Genomic DNA, 26,280 nt, shown 5'->3' with positions numbered 1-26,280 from the left:
ATTAACACTCACCCTGACTCTGACTTCCTTTTTGTCCTTCTGCTCTGTCGACTCAAAATGGAGTCTGAACCCTGACTGACTGAACACAAACTGTTTTATTGTTTTATTGTGGTAAGTACAGTACCTGTATCACCTGTTCCTCCCCTCGTCATTTACAGGTCACATACTAAATCCAGGTTTCTTCCAAATCACCTCACTTATTTCCCTGCTTGAAAAGCTCCAACTGAAATAAATAAATGTAACCCAGCTAACTAGGTTAAGATTGTTGTTCATCAAACTCAACCTAGTTAGCTGTGTTTACCTTGAACAATGGTTGTGGTTGTAGATCAGCTGAAGAAGTATTTGGTGACGTTCAACTTTTCAATGTGAGCATTGTGCTGGGACAGCTTCTTCACAGACATGTTGCTGCTGCAGTTGTCTTTGTAACACCAGAAGAACTTTGTCACATTCCTGATCAACTCTTTTGCTAAAAACACATTTTTTGAGTAATTGATTTGAATCTGTTGATTTGAGCTGCAGCTGCTTTGTTGTCTGTCAAACTGTTTATAAAATGTCTCTTGTTGTTTCTGTGGCAACAACAAGGCCCAAAGAATTATGGGACATTTTGGCCTGTGTAGTGACCATCAGCCCCACACGTATGTAACATTATACCATGGTCTGGGTGAATACTTGATTCTGATTGGCTGCTGGGTGTCCATTGATACCTGATGTAGGACACCTACTAAGCAGTTTCAGTGAAACTGTCACCGTTCTAAATGAATGCGTTGAATTGAATTGAATCTAGCTACCATAATGTTAGCTCTCTGTCTCTCTCTGAGCAGAGGGAACTAGAAATATCTCCCGTTGCCAAGTCATATCTTTGGTTTGTCCTATTTTCTTTGGAAAGTGACCATGGTATAAGCAGGATAATGCCCTTCAAGGTGTCCATAATCAGGAATTAATGGACTTCCCAGAGGCAGCCGACGGTTCTGGCCTCCACGTCCTCCTTCCTTCCTGATAGCGGACACCTCGTCGGGCATTATCCCTTACATGACTCTCCATCAATATTCCTGTTTCTGTTCTGTTTAAGCCTCATCCATCATTCATTTCAATGAATTCTGTATTACATACAGAAGATTCAATGTTTTATTTCTCCCCAAATAACTGGTTTTTAATGTTTGTGTGTTATTATGAGTTGTGTCCATGTCACAGGTTTGAACCCAGCTTGTCTCCCTGTGTGTCTGTCTGAAAAACACACTCTTGTATGGTTGAGTCTCAGCTGATTGTTGATGCAGCAGCGCCACCTGCTGTCCAAACCAACAAACTACCAGCTGATCTGCTCTTCATCTGTTGTTCAAACTCATATCAGACATCCTTCCATGTTCACTGCTGTGTGTGTGTGTGTGTGTGTGTGTGTGTGTGTGTGTGTGTGTGTGTGTGTGTGTGTGTGTTGTTGTTGTTGTTGCTGTTTGACAGTCTTATAGCAGACACACTTATTTTCCTGCATCTACAGCTCACTGAAGGACAAAAACTCTAAAGATTTCATGTACTGTATGAGTAGGCGGATTCTCAGATGTGATTGGATAATGGATGTGTGATAAAATCAGAGCCTGAAATGGGCCGGTACTAACCAGTACTGAGGACCAGCACCTCTGATTTTTGCCCACATGAGTACCCTTACTTCTTAGTAATTAGCGCCACCTGAGGTCTGGACCTGGGTAATTTCTCTGCTGTCCTGCACCTCACGATGAGTTAATCAGCTCAAATGTTGATTATAGATGAATTATTTGTCCGTTATCAGATATTTGATGATGTGGCAGTGGACATCAGTTACATATAAAGCAGATAGAAAACAAGCAGCAGACTGTTGTCAGACACTCTCACTGATTTTCTACTTTTAGAGTCAGAAAAATGTTTCAATTTTGTTGACACCATTTCAGTTTGAATATGAAATAAATAATTTACAGTGAAACTGAATACACTTGATCTCTTCTTCAGTTCAGTCTTTGAAGGTTTCTTCCAAAAATCAGAAAATTTCTTTAAAGGGACCTTGTGGAGTTTCTGACCAACAGAGAAAAAAACATCTTGAGATCAGATACTTTTACTCTCATATTAGACGGAGCTAAAAATGACATTGAGGTGGTTTTAATTGACAGAAATTGATTTCTGATGTGGATTTATCAAAGTGACACATAACCAAGTTTTATTAAGTCAGAAATAAACCCACAGACTGAAAAACAGAAGCAAAACTTTACACTTTAGCTTTTTCCTCTTTATTTAAGCTTAAGCTTAAGCTGTAAGTGCATGTAGAGATCACAGCTCTGTTTAAAGCTCATTTTAAATTACTGATCATTTCAACCATGATGTTAACTTTATTGTTCCAAAGAGGAAAAAAGCAGCAACACTGAAAATAAACAGACTTCAACATAAAATACATCAAAATATATAAAACAAACAACAAACCCAAAAAAATTGAACATCGAGAGACGGAATAAAACCATCATCATCATCATCATCTTCATCATTATTGTCATTATCGTCATTATTTTCATCATCACCATCTTCAACATCATCATCATTATTATCATCATCATCATCTTCATCATTAATCATCATCATTTTTATCTTCATCGCCATGATCATTATCATCATTATTATCTTCATCATCATCATCAATATCTTCATCATCATCTTCATCATTATCTTTATCTTCATCGTCATCATTATCATCTTCATCAACATCCTCTTCATCTTCATCTTAATCATCATCATCATCATAATCTTCATCTATCATTTTCATCATCACATCACAATCATCATCATCATCATCATCATCATCATCACCATCACCATCACCATCATCTTCAACATCATCTTCAACATCATCTTCTTCTTCATCTTCAACATCATCATCGCCATCAATGATCATCATCATCATCGTCGTCGTCATCGTCGTCGTCATCGTCATCTTCATCGTCGTCGTCGTCATCTTCATCGTCGCCATCACCGTCATCTTCATCGTCGTCATTGTCATCTTCATCGTTGTCGTCGTCATCTTCATCGTCGTCATCACCGTCATCTTTATCTTCAACATTATCATCATCGTCATCTTTATCTTCAACATTATCATCGTCGTCGTCGTCATCATCATTTTCATCTTCATCTTCATCATCTTCATCACCATCTTCATCATCTTTAATTCAATTCAGTTTTATTATTATAGCATCAATTCATAACAGAAGTTATCTATATTATATATTCTATTCTTTAAAACGTGACTAGAAAATATTCACAGTACATCATAGAACTCATAAATACATTAAGATATTGCAAACTAAATTTCATTCATACTGCCCCTTTAAAGTAACCAAACTCTGAGTACATCAGTCTACTGGATGTTACTAAGGAAGTTGTGTAAACCTCCCTTCATTGTATTTCTGTACACTATGTTCAGCCCCACACTGTGTATTTAACAGTTTCTGAACAATACAATCAAATATTGAGCAAACAACACTATAACAGTACATTATACAAAGTCTCTGCTGTCATGAAACAAATCCATTAATACTTCAGCGTTTACATTAAATATAGACGTTCAATTCCATTCAATACAATTCAATTTTATTTGTATAGTGCCAATTCATAACAGAAGTTATCTCAGGACACTTTTCAAAAAGAGCAGGTCTAGACCGAACTCCTTATAACATTATTTACAGAGACCCAACAATTCCCACCATAAGCAAGCACTTGGCGACGGCGGCAAGGAAAAACTTTTTTAAGAATTTTTAAGAGGCAGAAACCTCTTAGTAGGGAAGAACTGCTGGACACTGACAAGGTTCAACACAAGCTTAAACACCGCCTGTTGGACTTTGACTTTCTCCTACACCTCGAGCAAGCCAACTCCAGCCGGCAGGACACAGCAACACCGGTGCGCCCACAGCGGACATGAGGCATGAGAGGGGGGCGACATGCTAGGCTAAAGGCTAGAGCTACACGAACACCGCTACCTAGCCTGCTGCTGGCTAATGTCCGCTCTCTTGAAAATAGGATGGCCGAACTGAGAACTAGGACTACAACTCAGCAAGAGATAAGGGAATGTTGTGCACTTATTTTCACTGAGACTTGGTTCTCGAACAGTGCGCCAAACTCGGCTCTCCTGCTCCACACTTACTCCATCCATGGAGACTGCACAGAGGCCTCGAAGAAGACCAGGGGAGGCGGTGTGTGTGTGTACATTAACAACAGAGGGTGTGGGGTTGTGCAGGATGTTGAAAAGCACTGTTCACCGAACATTGAACTTTTAATGCTAAAGTGCAGACCCTTTGATCTACCAAGGGAGTTCACCGCTGTGTTTCCGCTGGCTTTTTACATTCCGCCAGAGTCCGATCACGTGACCACGCTGGGGATGCTACAGGACCTCATCAGCAAGCAGGAGACTGCACACCCAGATGCCGTCTTCATCGTGGCTGGTGATTTTAACCACTGCAACCTCAGGAGCGTCCTACCAAAGTACCATCAACCGGTGAGCTTTCTTACAAAGGAGAAGAATACTTTCGACCAAGTGTACAGCAACGTGAAGAACGCCTACAAGGCTGTGCCTCGGCTGCACTTTGGACTATCAGACCACATCTCGGTGATCCTCTACCCAGCCTACAAACAACTCCTCAAACAAGCTCTCCCGTAAGTAAAACTATTAAAGTGATTCAGAATCTGAACTGGTGCTTCAGGACTGCTTTAACAGTACAGACTGGGGTGGGTTTAAAACTGCTACTCTAAGTGGGGACGGCACTGTGGACCTAGAGGAATATGCTGCAGCTGCAACTGGCTACATTAGCATTTGCACTGAGAACATAATCCCCACTTAACGCTGCAAGACCTACTCCAACAACAAACCCTGGATTAACTGTGAAGTGCAGTCCATGCTATGTGCTCGCTGTGCTGCATTTGTCTCTGGTGACATTGAGGACTGAAAAAAGGCCACAAATGACCTACGTAGATCAATCAGACAGGCCAAGAGACAAAGCTGGTTGGGATATTACACCACTGCTGATACCCGGAGCATGTGGCAAGAACTGCAACACATCACAGACTACAAACAGAAGAGTTTGGGGGCCTCAACCAGTCACACTGGTAGTCACACTACCAGATGAGCTCAAAGAGTTCTACGCTCGTTTCGAGGCCCTCATTGCCAGCTGACAGGGTGAGATTCTGGCTAGTGGGGGCATACTGGACACACCACTCTCTGTGTCACCAGTAGAGGTGCGCTCCTCTCTGAGAAGAACAAACCCACGGAAGGCAGCTAGCCCAGATACCATCCCCGGGCGTGCACTCAGGGTTTGCTCATCAGATCTGACGGAGGTGTTGACAGCCATCTACAACTTGTCCTTCGCTCAGGCCTCGGCCCCCAGGTGGCTCTATCATGCCTCTGTCCTCTGGAATAGCAATGATTGATAACTTAAACCTTCTCTCATAATAACCAGATCAGGCCTCCAGTTTTACTCTTTACATACAATACAATACAATACCAATAACAATAATACAATCTGTACTTGGAGACACTGTTCCTTTACAAGGATCATGTTGTCAGTGTTAACCTACTCTTTTTACCTGAAATACAAATAAATAAAGTGTGACTGACCTGAGCTGCTGTCTGGCAAGCTCTGCACCAGATCGTTCCTGTTTATCTTTTCTAAAACCTTCTTGGTCACCTTCAGAGCTCCATCAAGGTCAAAGGTGTTCACCATCAGGTCCACTGTGTCCCGCCTTTTTGCCTTCTCCAGCTTGGATTCTTTGATGGTTTCGTAGCCTTCCAGGATGTTGGGCTGCTTCAGATACCATTTGAACTTCTTGAATTCCTCATGTTTTAAATCCTCTAGAGTGTTCAAAATGTCCTCTGCTGTCATCGTGGCTCTATGTTAAAGTCAGGCAGTGTTGGCAACCTGAAGGAAAACAGTTACACAAATGTATCAGAGCAACAACAGGAGTTCTGATTGGCCAACACAGGAGCTGTGTTAGTTTGCAGTATTTGTCCAGTCCAGTTAAAGCTCCTCCTGCTGCTGCTGGGCTGAAATTAATGTAATTTTGAAGTGGGACACTGCTCACACTTCTTTCAATTAAAGACAGTCATCTCTTAGTTAAAGCACCACCACATGGAAACTGTAAATGTTAAGGATTCTAATGAACTGTCAGATCCCTTCATTCTTCCATTTTCAGTTAGCTTCGTTCCACCAACTTTTAGTTCTGGAATAAAGGAACTGCTGTTGTTTTTATCCACGCTGGCAGCAACAACACCAAATAACGGCAGAAAGACAAAAATCATCCTGAAACCACAGCTTTAAGGTTAACACATTGAAATGTGGATAAGACAACAGTTCTTAGATGTTAACCTGAGAAAGCATCCAATGTTCCACAGTCAGCTCTGTTTCCTGTCCTGCAGTACATGAAATAAGAACCAGACCAAAGCTGTGTTCAAAATTGTATAAGGGGCGCCTGGATGGAGAGACAGACAGAGTTGATGTGACAGCACACTATGAACAGAGAGAAATACATTGACCTTTTGGCCTTAGTGTGGTACTGTACAGAAAATAAAGATACAGTGGTTGTATCACAGCTCATGTTTGTAAAGATGTATTTAATAACAATGGCATAAAACGTTTCAATCCAGAGTCAAATCTATATTGTCCCGTCTACACTGTTCTTTATATACAATATTCTTCAGCCCATACATTTTTATACTATGGAGGCAAACAAAAAAAAAAATAACCAGAAAGAAAACAAACAAGAAAACATGGAGAAAACATGTATCTGTAGTCACAGTACAGTAGGGCTGCAGTAATGGTTATTTTATTAACGATTAATCAGTCGTTTTCTCAATTGATTAGTTTCCATGAAATAATCAAAAAATGTTGATCAGTCTTCCCCAAAGCCCAAAAAGATATTCAGTTTACTGTCACAGAGGACTAAAGAAACTAGAAAATATACACAGTGGACATAAAAAAGGAAGCAGAGTGCGGTTTGCTTCATGTTTCCTGTAACTACAGGAAGCTAGGGAGGGATGCAGTAGCCATGTCATTATTTTATCTATAGAAAAAAAAATATTTCAACACACTCAATTCTGTAAAACTGGCTAAAATCAGGCTGTTTGATGTCCACTTGAAGGAAAATTCTTTAATCAGTCTGACACTTGTGTTTGATGCAGAGAGGTGCTGTACCAGCAGGTGGCAGTAGAGTCTAAATTACTGAACTGAAAGAAAAAAAGCCCAGAAATCTGAAAGGAAATGGCGCTCTTTCAAACTATGAGAATATCGCTTAATTTGGCAAGATTGCCTGAAACCCTATAGAAAGGCCCGCCGTAATGCCAGAGGAGCCTATTATTCAGCACTAATAGAAGAAAATAAGAACAACCCCAGGTTCCTCTTCAGCACTGTAGCCAGGCTGACAGAGTCACAGCTCTATTGAGCCACATATCCCCATCTCTCAGTAGCAACGACTTTATGAGCTTCTTTTATGATACATTTATTACTTTTAGAGACAAAATTAATAACCAAATGCCCTCAACAGGTATCGCTGTCTCTCCAAGTTCAGGAACTTTAACAAATTCAACAAATCAGATATATATTTAGACTGTTTTACTGCTATTGATCTTCATCAATTAACTTAAATAATTTCTACATCTAAGCCATTAACCTGTCTGTTAGACCCCATCTCAACTAGGCTGCTTAAGAAGTCGTACCCTTAATTGACACTTCTTTACTGGATATGATCAATCTTTCTTTATTGTCAGGATATGTACCGCAGTTCTTTAAAGTAGCTGTAATTAAACCCCTTCTTAAAAATCCCACTCTTGATCCAAGGGTTTTAGCCAACTATAGACTGATTTCTAACCTCCCCTTCCTCTCTAAGATTCTGGGAAAGTAGTCGCCCAACAGTTGTATGACTTTCTACATAGCAACAGCTTATTTGAGAATTTTCATTCAGGATAGACAGCTCTGGTTGAAGTTAGTAATGACCTTTTGATTGCTTCAGACAATGGACTTGTCTCTGTACTTGTATTATTAGATCTTAGTGCCGCATTTGACACCATTGACCATAATATTCTTTTACAGAGACTTGAGCATCAATTGGCATTAAAGGAACCGTCCTAAGCTGGTTTAGGTCCTATTTATCAGATCGTTCTCAGTTTGCACATGTTAACGATGAATCCCCCATGAATACTAAAGTTAGTCATGGAGTTCCACAAGGTTCTGTACTTGGACCAATTCTATTCACTTTATATGCTTCCCTTAGGCAATATTATTAGGAATCACTCCATTAACTTTCACTGTTATGCAGATGATACCTAGTTATACCTGTCGATCAAGTCCGATGAAATTATTTATTAAGTTATCTAGGTTACAAACATGTCTAAAGGACAAAAAAACCTGGATGAACAAATTTCTGATGTTAAACAAAAACCTCAGAGACTCACTGTCTAAAGATATAGTTACTCTTATGGTATTACATTGGCCTCTAGCACCACTGTCAGGAAAAGTTGAGTTATCTTTGATCAGGATATGTCATTTAATTCCCACCTAAAGCAAACCTCCAGGACTGCCTTCTTTCATTTACGCAATATTACAAAAATTAGACACATCCTATCATAGACGCAGAAAAACTTATCCATGCATTTATTTCTAGGCTGGATTACTGCAACTCCTTATTATCATGCTGCTCCAATAAGTCCATTAAGACACTCCAATTAATTCAGAACGCTGCATCACGAATACTGACAGGAACTAGGAAAAGAGATCATATCTCTCCTGTGCTAGCGTCTCTGCACTGGCTCCCTGTAAAATTTAGAATAGAATTTAAAATCCTCCTCCTCACCTATAAAGCTCTTCATGGTCAGGCCCCTTCATATCTTAAAGAGCTCATAGTACCCTATTACCCCACTAGAACACTACGTTCTCTGAATGCTGGGCTACTTGTGGTTCCTATAGTCTCTAAAAGTAGAACAGGAGCCAGAGCCTTCAGCTACCAAGCTCCTCTCCTGGGAACCAGCTTCCAGTTGTGGTTCAGGAGGCAGACACCCTCTCCACATTTCAGAGTAGGTAGAAGATGTTCCTCTTTGATAAAGCTTATAGTTAGGGCTGGATCAGGTGAGTCCTGAACCATCCCTTAGTTATGCTGCTGTAGGCCTGGACTATCGCTGGATTTCCCATGATGTACTGAGCTCCGATCTTCCTCTCTCTTTCTGCACTCATTCATGACCCATTAATGCATGATACTAACTTCACTTCTTCCCCAGAGTTCTTGTGCTTTCTCATCTCGCAGGTTCTCATGGATCCTGGTGGTGCCTCCTGCCATGGTCCTGCTTGACTGCCATTGCTAATATCACTGATATTATTGTTACTGTTATTACTATTATTACTTCAGATACTATTATTACTATTGTCACTGCTCATTGTTCCCTATTGTTGTTGTCGTCGTCGTCATTATCTTCTTCATGTTCATCATCATCATCACGATGACGATCATCAAACGTTTATTACACGTAATAAACAAATGTGAACAGATGTGGTACACTGAGGGATGAGGGGAGGGGGATGAGGGATGAAGGGATGAGGAATGAAGGGATAAGGGATGAAGGGATGAGGGGTAGGGGTCGGAGTCGGGGATGAGGGTAGGGTCGAGGGATGAGGGATAGATCGAGGGATGAAGATAGGGTCGAGGGGATGAGGGATGGATCAGGGGATGAGGCAAGGGTCGAGGGATGGCTCGAGGGATGAGGGAAGGCTCGAGGGATGAGGGAAGGATTGAGGAATGAAGGTCGAGGAATGAAGATCGAGGAATGAAGATCAAGGAATGGATGAATGGATGGAGAGGTTCGTGTACAATGTGACAGGGAGTGGGTTGCGAGACACAGAGTGGGGGAGCTGTCTCTTTCGTATCTCTTGCAAAGAGCCCCCAAAAAGACTTCGAATCGACTCGTAAGCGTGGTGTTATATCGTTTAGGTCGTAACAGATGTACGTGGGATATGCTCGAGAAGACCATCTGCCAAAGGGTTTATTGCCGATATCTGGGATTCCCTGCGTGGAAGCATTGGATGTGTCCTGGATGAGAGGGAACACCCCCGAGTGTGGCTCTGGGAAAATTCATGGTTCGGACAGGATTTGCAGATGCGACGAAACTGATCATGTGGATACAATGATCTTAATGATTGATTGGTGAACGGGGTGAAGCCAACGAGCGAAAGAAAACGCCAACCAAATTCTCCATCTGGAAGGAGGAGTAGAGGATGGTGGCTGAAGATGGTGGGACTGAAGTCGGAGCGGTGTTGGAGGCTAGTGCCGATTGTCTGAATTTAGGTAACGAGAAGCGAGAGAGTGTGTCGGCGATTGCATTTTGCGACCCGGGATTCAAGAAGCTTGGGTGATGAATTAATGATTGGCTTAAGCTAGGGTAAGCTTCCGTGTGAACTGCGGCATGTTAAGGCAGTGGGACTGGTCCCTTGTTTATGTTGTCGAATGGTGGTGGTGATTTCCTTGGACCACTGGAGACCCCAAGAATGACTGCTATGATTACTGGGTACCTTTTTACGGATGGCAGAGGAAGCTGAAAGGGATGAGAGTTCGAGCAGCCACTTGGCTGAAAACCACCTGCCACACTTCAGCAGCTTCGGTGGAAGGTCCTGCATCTGTGGATAGCTGGACGTGTTCCAGCTTAGTGGTGTGGTTGTCGTAAAAGAATAAAATGCTATTACGTGGTGGGAGGAACTGGTGCCATGATTTGCATGCGTCGTATGTCATGTCATGGACGTGGAGCGACATGGGTTGGATTGATTCCGAATATAGGGAACGGTGGACTGGAGAATAGGCCGATCGTCTTTAATGCGTCTTTAATATCTCTATCTGGGCATTTTTCCACTATGGCGGGGCTCAAAGGTGGCTGACAGTTGTGGCATGTATGAGGAATCTGGCGTGACCTGTAAACCTAGGTAAAGACCGTAAGTACATCTTTGAATGAGGTGTCGATCTAGGTGGCTCTTCGAGGCAGTGGCAAGAGCGTTGATATTCAGATGCTTATGCAGGCTGTGCTTGGATTGGATTATGTGGACATGCAGGTCTTGCGCATGCTCCGAAGCAAAAGGAGCAGGTGAGGAGGAAACGGCAACTTGAGATGTTGCTTCTGAGGTTGTTGGAACCGTTACGAATCAGCCAGCAGGGTAGAGGACTGGTCTGTTTCTGTTGTTGACGCCCTTGAAACGAGAGCCTTGGTTGAACCTTAGCGGATTTGGGGGTGAAGGCTGTTTAGGGCATACGGCGGAAAAAGCAGGGCTACGTCGGTTTTGAGGTAAGGTTCGGGGCAAGGAAGGTGTGAGGGTGTACGTAGTGGTTGGATGGGATGGGGCGCCGAGCCGCGTTGGTTGTGATTCAGAGGAAAGCGAGCTGCGAGAACACGGCAGTAGAGTTCCAGATCTAATGGGCTGCCTTAAGTTACCTGATTAAATTGTTGCAGGTGACCAGCAGCTTGGGATGCGGTAGGAATATGGCATGTGTAGGTTCCCTTGCTCCTGAACCGCGGGGCTAGGTCAAGTATCAGAGGCGTCTAACCGTCCGGCTCTGATCTACAGTCAGGCGACAATGGACGAATTATGTCGCGGTACGAGGGGAATGTGAATTGTACTGCAATGTGTTCTTTAGAGCAGGTGGATAGTGGCTGTTTGCAGTGCGGTTAGCAGTTCTCTGTGGATATGAGGGTTGCACGTGGACGGATGTATTGAATTGCGAGGTCAACGCCTATACATCCGAAAACTAATGTTACAACGAGGGCTCTGAAATAAAACCAATAAGCAATTACCTGTTGTAGGGCTTCCTGCTTGCCTGGACTAAGAGGCGAACTGGTATTTTGGACGAACATAAAAAGAAATATATTGCGTATACATTTTAAGAATTTGCTATGAAAGATTATTTATCGTTACATAAATATTAATGGGAGAGAAGAGGAGACCCTGGAACAAAGGGAGGACCGGGTCCCAGTGGGCCGAAACTAAAGATGGTATGTTCAGACGGATGTATTGGATAGCGAGGTCGAGGCGTATGAGTTTGTAATATAACTTAGCTGTTGCAAGATTTCCTGCTTGCCTAGACAAAGAGATGAATTGGTATTTTGAACGAACATAAAAAGAAATATATTGCGTATACATTTTAAAAATTTGCCATAAAAGATTATTTATCGTTGATGAATATTAACAGGGAAGGAGAGGATACTCGGAACGAAGGGAGGACCAGGTCCCAATGGGCCAAAACGAAGATGTAAGTTTGGACGGATGTATTGACTGGCGAGGTCTATGCGTACGAGTTGAACTAATGTGTACTGGTATTTGAACAAACATAAAATATATTTTACATTATATATACATTGTAAGATAGCCTTAAAGATTAATTATTGGTGAATCGTTCAGCGTGCGGAATTAAATGCCGATGTCGATGTAGTGAGAGATGAAAATATGTCGTCTGAGAGTGGTGACATGGGGAATGATAGGGAGGATTGTGTGCTAGAGGTAATACGGAGGCTAGATTGAAATTATTAAGCACGGGAGGATGGGTGGTAAAGCCCACGATTGGGCTACATGGATCTGTGGGGGAAAAGCAGGTGCATAAAAATGAAGGAAGAGAAACACTAGCTACATATGAAGAAGCAGGAGTAGAATAAGAGTTTGTGGCTGGAAGCGTGCCCACAAATACATTGGTTGGCTGATCAATGAATGGATGTGAAAAATGAGTCAAGGAGGGCATAAACAGATAACGTGTGCTTAAGTAAGTTTTGAGCGGAAATGAGATAATTTCAGGCCGTGGTCTTTGTTCCTGAACCTAGTTATAAAACTTGAGTTAGGGTAGTTGTTGCTACTGTCTGTCTGTTTCTCTCTCTCTCTCTCTCTCTCTCTCTCTCTCTCTCTCTCTTTCTCTCTCTCACCCCAACTGGTCGAGACAGACGTCCACCCACCTAGAGCCAGGGTCTGTCCAAGGTTTCTGCTGCTTAAAAGGAAGTTTTTCCTTGCCGCCCTCGCCAAGTGCTTGCTCATTGTGGGAATTGTTGGGTCTCTGTAAATACTGTTATAAGCAGGGTTCTAGATTAACACCTGCAAACAAGCCAAATGCGGGTTAAAAATCATTTCGGCGGGTGTTAATTAAAACTTACTAGCCAGTTTGGCTGGTGATGCATGAGGCAATCATGTCAGTCAGAGCCGCTCTACTGTTCTTGCTCCCTGGGCAGTACTGACTACATTTCCCATGAACACTGTCGTGATGCTACGTGATGACGTATAAGACGCCCATTGGCTGCGCGCAGGCAGTGCAACCAACCAGCGCGAGAAATCATGGAAACAGAAAACACAAAGAAGAAGAAGAAATAGAATGAATGAACGGAGCAGAAACTATCAAAAGAAGGGAGGGAGCTAGCTAAAGTAAATTAAAAAGTAGCCTAAACTTAAACTATATGTGATGGTGGTTGGTTGGACAGATGTCTGGGGGCAAGAAGAGGAAGGAGGCAGGGGATGAGATTGAGAATATCAACAACAATGCGTGCGAAACGAAAAAAAGAAAGTTCAATGCCAAATGGCTGACAGGTCGTGAATGGCTTGTTTGATCACGAAAATGTCGTCATGTTTTGTGAGGACTGCCGCATGTATGCAAAAGAAAAAAACAAAACAATTTCGTGGTGGGAACTAATAATTTTAAAGTCGAGGCTGTAAAGGACCATGAGAGTGCCCGGAGTCATCAGGAGAGCTTCAGGATTAAATCCGCCAAAACAGGTCGTATTGAAGAGAGCCTTGCTGGGAGAAGCATCGGAGCTGGAGAAGATGCAGCTATTTTTGCGAAACGCAGGCCTGAGTTTGTGCGCAAACATGGAACAAAAGGAACTGAGGATGGCCTAGATTCAGATGAACAAATGAGTTCAGAGAGTGCTAAAGAAATTTGAGGCAGTAGAGCTCTGAAATTATCAAAATAAAAAATAAATGATTTTTTTGTTGTATGCATGTACTGTATGTGTATGTATTGTACTTGGATTGTGTTAATAAAATCCAAAATGTAAAAATAATGAATTCAGCGACAATCATCTCGCTTATCTAATCTCTCTTATTTTCACTGGAAAAAATTTGGCTAGTGGAAATTCTGATTACTAACTAACTTTCTAAAGTTACCAGCCAAATTGGCTGGTAATCAAAAAAGTTTATTTAGAACCCTGGTTATAAGGAGTTTGGTCTAGACCTGCTCTATTTGAAAAGTGTCCTGAGAGAACTTCTGTAATGAATTAGTGCTATACAAAAAAAATTTAATTGAATTGAGGTTTTAATGTTTCTGTATCAGCAGAGCTGCTAACCCCATCAATTCTTTCTTTACAAACATTTCACTGAGTGTTTGTGAGCCATGGCCTCTCCTGAGAGCTGATTACTGTTGGGATCCAAGGATTTACCTTTAAATATGAATTTGCTCAGGGAACATGTTGGAATCTGACCATGTGCTCAGAAACAAAGAATTGTCCTGAGGCCTGTATGTAAGCCATAAAACCTTTCTAGTAGTGGTTGAAAACAAAGGAACACGCCCGCCAGATAGCAGACCCCTCTGTGGGGGGGTCAAGAATGTGACCAAGGTGTGGTTTAAAGGCAATAAAACGGCCAAACACCGGCCTTTCATTGGTCGAGAGTCCCTCTGACCCAAGACCTTTCATCACGGCTATTTAAGCCCAAGAGACTCTCCTCTTCTCTCTTCTCATCTACCTTCGCTCCTGCTCACACACCCACCCCCGGGTGATAAGTTCTGGACCTCGGTGTGGCCTGACCCATCGACGACGCACGACCAAGGATTATAGCATGGCACAAAAGCCTGCTTTTTCCTGCGATACCTGCACCAGTGGACATCGCACAGCAGAGACAGTTTGGACTTCAGAACTGTAATTCTGATCAGCCTGGCTCACAGGACCGCCAGCTGACCCACGCAGCTCACCCGCAACTCTTTTCTTCATCTTCCTTTGGACCGTTGGTAACGTACTGGGCATAGACAGACAACTTAACAGAGTTAACGGCTAAACAAGGACTGTTTAATTATTGTTAATGTTGCTGATGTGTTTTATTTAAGTTACTGTGTTATTGTGATGTTGATTTGATTAACTGAGGTTACTGTAGTAACTGTAGTCTTTGAGACAGTGCTAAGGTGATGTTAGTTTAATGCTTCACACAGACATTGTCTTTGCGTACAGTTACTCCCTTTTAACGGCACCGTTAATCTAAAATCACACACACACATATTCGGTCTAGGTACACGTGGAGGAGAGATTCAAAATCTCCCGTCTCTCTATTGCTCTGTGTCTCTCAGGACACAGGACATAAGCCTTTTATGACCCCCATAAACACACACACACACACACACACACACACACACACACACACACACATACACACACTCCTTTAGTTCTTTTAAGTTAGATTGTATATTGTGTATTTTTCCTCTGTTGCTTTTATTATATCTGGTTATTAAATGTTTACATATGCTGGCCTATTTAATTTCGTACAAGAGTGAGTGATACCAACCTCTTCTATGTAGAACTCCAAAGCTCCCACTCTAGCTATTATTAATGATTTTGGTGGTAATTATTAATTTAATTGTTTATCTGATTTCTGAATTAATAGTTTAGTGTTATTTTTATGAGACTGATCAATTGATTATTGGGTATCGTTCCCTTATTTAAGGGTGGTGCCCCAAGGAACTTTAATATTAATTAAAGTCATTTTTCATTATTTTTTGATAATTATATTTTGATAACCATTAATTGATTAAACTATTACAGTTAGACCACTCTAACACCCTACGTCGTAGAGCCCAACATTACTTAAAGCACAACACAAATAATTAATAGAAGTTTTTACTTAGATTCTGTATCCACAGATAAAGGCTCAGATTCTGACAGTAAAACAAGAATAATGTTGTATGAACACTCACCCTGTTTCCACCTTCCTGCTCTGCTGCTATAAAATGAACGGCACCAAATACTTCCACTTTCAGGTATCTCAGTCCGTCCCCTCTCCACCTCCACCCTCCGAGTCTGTGTTGATGCAATCTTTCTGTTTTTTGTTAAAGGTCCAGTATGTCACATTATAAATGTAATATAATATTCATAAGTGTGTTTTCATTAGTGTATAATCACCCAGAATGCACAAACCAAACACTGGCTGTAGATAGGGACCTTCATGTTTTTGTAATTTCTCCTTTATGCTTGGGAGGGGAAGATGAAGTGACTACAACTACATCAGTAAAACAGAAGAAAAAGAATTTCTTTTATTTATTATACGTACACATTTGACTCTTGTAAAAAATGTACACTTGAGCTATGCCCTCTGCTCCGAGCCATGTTTAATGAATCTCTGTCATCAGGATCTCTCCCACCAACTTTACGACAGGCTGCAATAACACTTTCACCCAAAGAAGGTAAAGATCCACTCAAGTGCGCTTCCTATCGCCCAATCTCTTTGCTGAATATAGACCACAAAATTTTATCCAAGATTCTGGCAGTAAGACTGGAGAAGGTCATCTCACAAATAATCTCACCAGACCAGATGGGCTTCATTTTAAATCGGCACTCAAGTTTAAATTTTAGAAGGCTCTTCAATATTATATACTCATCTCTGCCCCACTCTCCTGAAATGGTCATATCACTCGATGCTGAAAAAGTGTATGACCGACTTGAGTGGCAATAGTTATTTTTAACCTTAAAAATATTTGGATTTGAGGATTTTTTTTCATCTTTCATCTCTTGGATAAAACCCCTCTATTCTCACCCTCTAGCCTCAATAATTACTAATGGACTGCAATCTGAATACTTCCCTCTTGGCAGGGGCACATGCCAGGGCTGCAACTTATCCCCTTTACTTTTTGCCATTGCCATCGAGCCTCTAGCCATCGCTCTTAGACAATCCAATGACTTCCTGGGGATAGAACGAGGAGGCCTTACACACAAATTGTCTCTATATGCCGATGACATTATTTTGTATGTCTTAGACCCATTAAAACATGTTCCTGCCATTCTCAGCACCCTGACTCAAACTCAATTTTGAAAAAAGCTAAATGTTTCCTCATAACCAGCCCGCTACTCTAATCCCTGCATCACATTTCCAATTTAGAACTGTTATAAAGGGCTTTAAATACCTAGGGGTTGAGATCACATCTGCTTTCTCCTCCCACTTTACTAAGAAGCGTTACTAAGGTGTTTTATTTGAAAAATCTAAGAAAGACATGATCAGATGGATGAACCTCCCTCTGTACATAACTGGCTGGATTATTCTCATTAAAATGATTGTACTACCTACATTTATTTACCTCTTTCGCAACATTCCAATCTTGATTAACAACATTTTTCTTAATTCATTTCACAGTAGCATATTATTTTTATGTGAAATGGCAAACCACACAGAATAAAAAGATGTTTTTTGAATACTCTTACTTTCAAAATATGCTGCAAATGATTGTACAAATGAATGTAAAATCAATAAAAATTGTTGAATGGAAAAATGGAGTCTGAACTCTGAACACTTTCAGTTTTGTCGTCCCCTCTCGGTTCTCCTGTACACTCCCTGCAGTGTTGTTCCTCCCGTCATCATTTACAAGAAATCACATGATCATCTCTCTCTGCTGGAAACACTCAAACTGAAATATAAAAATAAAAACAAATGCAGCCCAGGGTTAGGGTTAGGGTTAGGGTTTTCATGACTTGTTGTGCCTGTTTAGTCCCCACAAAATGCAATCATATGTTAAAACAACAAGGTGATGCTCACCCCGTTGCTACAGCAACACGGTTCAATATAAATTCATAGAATTCGTAAGATGTCATTCATTCTTTGACCAAATTTCAGCTAGACGTGGCCAATCTGCTGGGAGAAATACATGGAAGTGTAATAAATCCAACCACAAGGTGCTGCTACCACTTTTATTGAATATTATCACATAGATGTGTTCAGGGCGAGACTCTTATCATACAAATGAAGTTTGGGGCCAATTGAACGATGTACACTCAAGTTACAGCAAATTCATGTGCCTCCACGTTTGACGCCACACCGCGGACATGCCCTTCAACGACAACTCACAACTATTATCACATATTATCAACATTATGGTTTGCATTTTCTGTCTTGGGGGTTGATTCAGAGAGGCGGGGCTTAGCCATGTGGCGGCGCCCCTGAACGGGTACAAATGGATACGTTGAGTTCTGCCAGGTTTTAATTTTGTGAAAAGTTTCATGAGCTGTCAAGCATGGGAAAGTGTTCAAAAATGCGATTAAAGGGAATTCCTACAATTACAATAGGTCCTTGCACTGGTCAGTGCTCGGGCCCTAATAACGGATAATTCCTACAATTACAACAGGGCCTTCGCACAATTTGTGCTGAGGCCCTAAATATTCATAAAATATGTCACTGTCAGTTTAATCAATGATAAAAAATGTCCCTTAAGGAAAAATGTTGGGAACCACTGATGTAATTTATTATTTTTCAATGTGAGATTATTGTTGTTCAAATTCTCTAAATGCTAATAAGGAAAGATGCTTCAATGCTTCCTTTCTGATCTCCTTAAACATACCATCCTTTACCAAAGGAGTCTGTTTGTGAGTATATTCAGACTCTGAGAGAGAACCAGTAACACTAACTGTGAGCTTAGAACATATGAAAAGATTGACCAACACACACACACTAGGGATGTGAATCCCCACCACTGAGGCCGATTCGATACACATCTTGATACGCTGCCAGCGATACGATACATTAACGATACAGTGGAGCCCCCTGCCGATACGATGCGATACGATTCACCTCTGTTCACGAGGCGATGCGATTCATTAATCGTTTGACAACGATTTGACTTTATACAATGCAATTCGGTTCGATACGATTCAAGATGCGATTCAAAACGATTCAACACAATACAAAGAATTTACAAGCCCACATCTGGTTTCTAATGTATTTGATACTTGATTGTTTTCTATAAAGCAAACCAATATATCCAACTTAAAAAGAATATGCAATTCAATATGGTACAGACAGAGGATTGTTTTATTCCTAATAAACACTAAATCATAAACAAAACATATTTTTTCATTACATGTGTTTTTAATCTCATTCTCTACTTATACAATACTAAATGTATTGTATTTGGGCAATTACTTTTTGGCCTTAATAAAAAGTAGTTTTCCATCAAATCAGAATAATCGCCAAACTTTGGAGTTGTGTGTCTTCCAAGGTACGCTTAATATCTCCTCTTCACCTGTTGTGTCGCTTCCCTCCATTTTTTCTGTTTACTAACTGCGTCTGCGGCGTTCAAGGCGCCTCGAAAACACGGGTGCAGAGGAGATAAACTATGTAATAATCGATGTAACCATGGGTTTTACTGATGCAGACACGCAAAGAAAGATACATTGCGCATATAGCCAGCAGTTGTATCCGATGCACACTGAAGCTACCGGTGCACTCGCATCGCAAACGTCTGTCTCGGACCATCGATTCAAATCGGTGAATCTCTCCATCCCTAACACACACACACACACACACACACACACACATACACACACACACACACACCTCATGTAATGAATCTGTCCAACACTGCTTTGAATGTATGCTTGTTTTTCTGTGTTAGTGTTGAGTTTATTGTGTATTATTTATCCAATCACACTGTATTCACAGATGAATCAGAGACTTTGACAGTAAAACAATAATAATGTTGTATTAACACTCACCCTGACTCTGACTTCCTGTCTCTCCGTCTACTCTGAACACTCAAAATGGAGTCTGAACCCTGAACACTTTCAGTTTTGTCGTCCCCTCCCTGTTCTCATGTACACTTCCTGCAGTGTTGTTCCTCCCCTCATCATATACAAGAAATCACATGATCATCTCTCTCTGCTGGAAACACTCAAACTGAAATAGATAAAGTCCCCCAGCTAACTAGGTTAAGATTGCTGTTCAGTCATTTATTTAGGTATCAAGCTACAGTTCACCATGGCGGTTCTACTTATTTCTTCTACTGTTTCTACTGAATAATTGTGTCTAGAACCAGTGGACCATTGAAGTGCAGGATGATTGTCTGCTTGTTCTTTTCATCATTTATATTCATGTTGATCATTTATGTTTTTCAGATTGCTGTTATTCAATTTAATTTGGCAGTCATCTTCTAATGTGGCCCAGTGGTTCCCAACCTGGGGGTCAGGACCTCCACTAGGGGTCACCAAAGCCTCATGGGGGGGTCGCAGGCCTTCTTGGTTTTAAAGGGTGGAAGAAAACTTAAACTTAACTTTATGAAGTGTGTATGATTGTCAAATATTTAAAATAGACATTAAATAAAAAGTTCATCAAAATATAAGTTAAACACATCTCTGATTCCATATTGACGAGACACACACACAGTATACAGTTTAATTAATCTGACCCTTTGAATTTGTGCTTGTTATCTTGAGTTAGTGTTGAATTTATTGTGTATTATTTCATCCAATCACACAGTATTACCAGATGAATCTGAGACTTTGACAGTAAAACAATAATAATGTTGTATTAACACTCACCCTGACTCAGACGTCCTGTCTCTCCTTCTGCTCTGTCGACTCAAAATGGTGATCAAAGCAGTAAGTGTCAGATTACATTGTGTTTCTCTTTTTTAATGACACACTCTGGCAGAAACAGGAAGAAGCACTTTGTTGTTGACTGAATTCATTCTGACAACATGTCAAATCAGCCTTTTAGAGACATTTTTACACCTTCATGTCCAGATTTTTAATGCTCTCCCTGATAACTCTGCACTCGCACCTAAAAAGCCCCTCTAGAGCTCAGATTTGCTGTCCTTGTGTTCAAACTGTGTGCTTGCACTCAGATATATTGTTGCTTGCACAGATTGTCTGTGCTCGAACTGACGCTGTTTCTGTGCGCTCGCAAAACTTCTGCTCTCAGATTTCTGCTCTTGGACTTTTTAGTGCAATGAACCTGTCAAAATCCCTCCAATAGGAAGCCAGCATCGTTGCAGGCAAGTTTGTTTTACTTCTTAGAGTCCCTTGCAAGGGGGGTTACTTAAGTTCATCCACTCCCACCCTCCATTACATTTTTATATGTACTTCTCTTGCTTTTTATACAACTTTTGGAATGAAAGGACAGTTATTATATATACCAGCGCGTGTAGTTTTTGGTATAATATCTACTTACTGTATAATAGTAGCTGTCTCCCATTGATGTACTAGACAGGACCGTGTCTAATGGATCGCTGGCAAACATGGACTTCCAATGTTGAGAACCTCAAGTTTTATGATCTTTCTTCTGCTGTCGTTCATCCATAATTACATCTGATTAGAGAAAACCTTCCTGTTTGTCCACTTGAAGACTTTTCCAATGAACACCAGATAGTTTCCTCTCCAAAACATCTTGTGCTCATCACATTCTTTCTTGTGCACAAGATAATATTCGAGTGTGCACGAGAAACTTGAGGAAACATGACTACCCGTGGAAACTACCACAAAGAAAAGGAAATACAGCAACAACAGAGATATTATAAATAAAGAGTTTAGGCTGTATCACAGCATTGCAAACGGGTCTCACACAAACACACTCTTTGTCCCACATTTGGTTTGTTGGGATCTGGTTACCCTAGGACTGGATTAACCTATTCAGGGCCACTGGGTAAAAATGTGCTGTTGGGCTCTTATTGTGTTAATATGGTTAAACAACACTTTATTAAGGAATATGTACCATGTAAGCACAGGACGCCTACATAAGCAACTCTGTGTCCTTGCTTATATAATACTAATCTGCAACAAGGTATCAGTAAAATGTTCACTGATGAAGGATTTAATTTGTTTTACTGACAATATTCACAATACAATATCTGCTTGTAGCAAATAAACTCCAGCAATGTCATTATGAAAGTGTTTTACACAAAACTGTAACTAAGTGTAACTGTGATACTGTAGTTTTATTCTGCTGGTGACAGGCCTGTTTGTACGCCCTCCATCCTCTCCCACCATCTAAAATAATGTAGTTCTTCCTTCACGGACACAAATTTCTTCACCTCCATCCAGTGATTATGTTTCTCTCAGCACAGATTTGGTGAAACAGTAGTACATATTCCATATACTGTACATGCCTTGGTGCCGTCCAAACAACAAGCATTTCCTCCAGTGAACAGGGTCACATTAAGTACACACCAATCTAAACAACCAGTTTGATCAACACTCACCCTCTGTTGGAGTTTGGACCTCAGCTTCTCCTCCGTCATCGCAAAGACTGATAAAAAACGGTTCTCAGGCAGTTTGATTGGAGAATAGCCAAGTCTCCTCCTCAGATTAAACAAAGTGTGTACCACTGGGTTAGCTGTTGTGACTGATCTCTGATCATAACAGAGTCTTCTAAAAGTAAATCAGGTTAAACAAGCAGACAAGACAACTGTAGATCCTGATCCTGTCACTGTCCTTTTCACCATCCCTTCTATGCCCAAAGCACCCAAAGCTGCACAACAACTTATTGTATTTACCACTCTGCTTGCTAGAAGGCTCATTCTCCTTAAATAGACACTTTCCTCCCCACCTGCTCATAATAGATGGATTCAGGAGATACTGCAGTGCATTCGGCTCCAGAGGATCAGGTTCTCCCTCAGAGGTTCCACAAAACCTGGAAATTGCTTTCAACATTTATTTAAATAATTCTGGCAATGTCTACTTGTGATGTAATAGACCTACCTTATGTATTTTTTCAATGTCAGTTTATTGTTTGAGTGAGGAATTGTTTAAAGTTGACTTTGTAATGCCCCATAAGGTGATGAAGCCAGCAGCCACTGTGAACCAATAAAGTGCAACCAAGGTCTCCACAATTGTGAACTTTGTGTCCAGTGCCTTGTATCTTTCTGCAGGACACCCCACCACACATCAGACCACAACGTAGAGTCCCAAATACAGGAAACACAACCAGATACAGAAACAGTAGCACAGAGAACAACAGAAACTGTTGGGGACATTGAAAAGTGATGAACTGGGATACACTTTGTGACCATGAATGAACTGAAGTTATTGAAGTCAGCGACCCATGAGTGCTGTTGGAAAATGAGCTAAAATATCTACATAATCCCACCTGAGCTCCTCACAGGAATTCAGGTGGAGAAATAATGAATATTTTATTAATAATGTTTTATTTATATTTTACCAAACTAAAATTAGCCAACCGTTAGTACAATAAAATATATTGGAATCAGTCTATACATATCCACTAGTGATAGCTATGACCCTGAATGCAACATTCAAAGTATCCTTTATGTAAAACTTAGGTTGTAAATATACATTATTTACACTGGCTTCTGATATTATTTCTGAAAGATAACCCTGATGGCATTTAGAGTTTTAGTTCACTGAAAAGTAACACATAATCATACAAAGATTAAATTGAATTTCCCCACAAATAACAGTTTTTTAATGTCTGTGTGTCATTATGAGTTGTGTCCATGTCACAGGTTTGAACCCAGCTTGTCTCCCTGTGTGTCTGTCTGAAAAACACACTCTTGTATGGTTGAATCTCAGCTGATTGTTGATGCAGCAGCGCCACCTGCTGTCCAAACTAACAAACTACCAGCTGAAGTCAGATCTGCTCTTCATCTGTTGTTCAATCTCATATCAGACATCCTTCCATGTTAACTGCTGTGTGTGTGTGTGTGTGTGTGTGTGTGTGTGTGTGTGTGTTGTTGTTGTTGTTGCTGTTTGACAGTCTTATAGCAGACGATCAATGTCCTACATCTACAGCTCACTGAAGGACAAAAACTCTAAAGATAGGGGCTTAAACAGGGGATTTTGTGTACTGTTTTTATTTTACCACTAGGGGGCGATACTTGTTTTTAATGATTAATGAACATTTATCTGTCATCAGTAACTAATCTGTCTGCTTGTTGTTTTTTTCCAGATCTCTTTATTAGTTATTGTATTTTCTTAATTTCATGGTCATTAACCATCATTTATTAATTCAAATAATCAGTTATCACATTATAAGTTATGAGAGGAAACACCAACTCATCACTATTTGCTTTTATGAAGTAAAGTCGACATTTTCTGATACAGTTTTCTTTGTTTCCTTTATTTTATTAATAGTCAACATCAAATGAAAAAGACGTATAAATGTTGGTAGCATTGGATTTAAGTTTATTTCTGAACAAACACGCTGAAGGAAGCACGTCTTAACAGGACTCCTTTTATGAGCGGTATGAGTAGGCGGATTCTCAGATTTGATTGGATAATGGATGTGTGATAAAATCAGAGCCTGAAATGGGCCGGTACTAACCAGTACTGAGTACCAGCACCTCTGATTTTTGAGCACCCTTACTTCTTATTGTTTAGCGCCACCTCTGGTGAGCATGGCCGTACCCACCACTGAGGTCTGGACCTGGGTATTTTCTCTGCTGCCCTGCACCTCACGATGAGTTAATCAGCTCAAATGTTGATTATAGATGAATTATTTGTCCGTTATCAGATATTTGATGATGTGGCAGTGGACATCAGTTACATATAAAGCAGATAGAAAACAAGCAGCAGACTGTTGTCAGACACTGATTTCTACTTTTAGAGTCAGAAAAATGTTTAGATTTTTGTTTTAAGAGGAATTTAAAGCTCTGTTTAAGACTCATTTTTCATTATTGATCATTTCAACCATGACGTTAACTTTATTGTTCCAAAGAGGAAAAAAGCAGCAACACTGAAAATAAACAGACTTCAACATAAAATACATCAAAATATATAAAACAAACAACAAACCCAAAACAATGAACATCAAGAGACTAAAGAATAAAAACCATCATCATCATCATCATCATCATCATTCTTCATGATCATCTTCATCTTCATCTTCATTAATCATCTTTTTCTTCATCTTCATCATAATCACTATCATCATCTTCATCATCATTAATAATCATATCATCTTCATCATCAATCATCAATCATCATCATCATCATCATCATCGTCACCATCATTATCATCATCATCAATAATCATATCATCTTCATGGTCTTCATCATAATTTTCATCATCAATCATCATCATGATCATTTTCATCTTCATCATCATCATCATCAGTCATCAATAATCATTATCATCATCATCATCATCATTATTATCAATCCACCATCATCATCATCGTCATCATCGTCATCATCATTATCATCTTCATCATCATCTTCATCAATCATCTGTCATCAATAATCATTATCATCTTCTTCATCATCATCATCATCATCATCATCTTCATCTTCATCATCATCATCAGTCATCAATAATCATTATCATCATCATCATCATTATCAATCCACCATCATCATCATCATCATCCTCTTCATCTTTATTTTCATCTTCATCTTCATCATCTTCATTTTCATCTTCATCTTCTTCATCATCATCATCTTCATCATCATCATTATCATCATCATCTTCATTTTCATCTTCATCTTCATCATCTTCATTATCATCATCTTCATCTTCTTCATCATCTTCATTTTCATCTTCTTCATCATCATCTTCATCACCATCACATCATCATCATCATCATCATCTTCATCATCATCTTCATCATCACCTTCATCATTATCATTTTCATTACCTTCATCATCATTAATCACATCATCATCATCTTCACCTTCATCTTCAATATCCTCATCATCATCATCATCATCATTAATCACATCATCATCATCATCTTCTTCTTCTTCTTCATCATCATCATCATTTTAATCATCAACCAATCAATCAATTAATCAATCATAGGAATAAGAAGCTCCTAATATTCTCTTTTAAATGTTTCCATAGAGGAGCCACATTAGTTTCTCCCATAATTCCTCTCTCCTTCTGTTGCAGTTCCTCTGTGGTCCAGCAGGAGGCAGTATAACTCCACAGAAAGATCAACCTGCCTGCTGTTTCTGTTTCTGCTGAGTAAACCTCTGTTCTCTACCTCTCATCTCCTTCCCTTTATTCTTTCTCCTCTCTGCTTTGTTTCCTTTCTCTCTTGTCCTCCCCTCTTTTCCTCACCTTAAGTGTCCCCCTTCACTTCTTTCCTCTCCTTACTCCCTTCTCTTCTCCTCGGCCTTCTTCTTGTCCTTTGTCTTCTCTTTTCCTTCCTCATCTTAATTGACAGACATTTTGCTGATGATCAACAAATGATTATTACAGAAGACAGTGTGTGTGTGTTGGTTTTTGTGTATCAAGTGGACATTGACGTTACTGACACATAAACACTAGACGGACATTTTGTATTATGAGGACAGGGTCAGTG

General features: G+C 40.4%; 2 protein-coding genes across 6 annotated transcripts in view; both read right to left on the bottom strand.

Annotated features, from left to right (window-relative positions):
* Window positions 1–26,280, bottom strand: part of LOC127359481 (NACHT, LRR and PYD domains-containing protein 12-like) — a 126,169-nt gene that overhangs the window by 31,331 nt on the left and 68,558 nt on the right. The window lies entirely within an intron of this gene.
* Window positions 2,230–20,674, bottom strand: LOC127359527 (prostatic spermine-binding protein-like). 5 transcript variants are annotated; one of them, XM_051393459.1, is made up of 5 exons: window positions 19,739–19,883; window positions 17,456–17,658; window positions 6,366–6,468; window positions 5,618–5,918; window positions 2,230–3,172 (listed from the first exon to the last, which is right to left on the bottom strand). In XM_051393459.1, exons 4-5 carry the CDS (start codon window positions 5,880–5,882, stop codon window positions 2,898–2,900), a joined length of 540 nt encoding a protein of 179 aa, XP_051249419.1. In that variant the 5' UTR covers window positions 5,883–5,918; window positions 6,366–6,468; window positions 17,456–17,658; window positions 19,739–19,883; the 3' UTR covers window positions 2,230–2,897. The 5 variants fall into 5 exon arrangements, with proteins under 5 accessions (XP_051249419.1, XP_051249418.1, XP_051249420.1 ...); XM_051393458.1 differs by lacking the exon at window positions 6,366–6,468; XM_051393460.1 differs by lacking the exons at window positions 6,366–6,468; window positions 17,456–17,658; window positions 19,739–19,883 and adding an exon at window positions 20,561–20,674.

This window comes from Dicentrarchus labrax, unplaced genomic scaffold (genome assembly GCF_905237075.1).
Source record: "Dicentrarchus labrax unplaced genomic scaffold, dlabrax2021, whole genome shotgun sequence".
Taxonomy (NCBI): domain Eukaryota; kingdom Metazoa; phylum Chordata; class Actinopteri; family Moronidae; genus Dicentrarchus; species Dicentrarchus labrax.
Note: the sequence above shows the minus strand (reverse complement) of the source record. Positions and strands in the feature narration are given on the sequence as shown.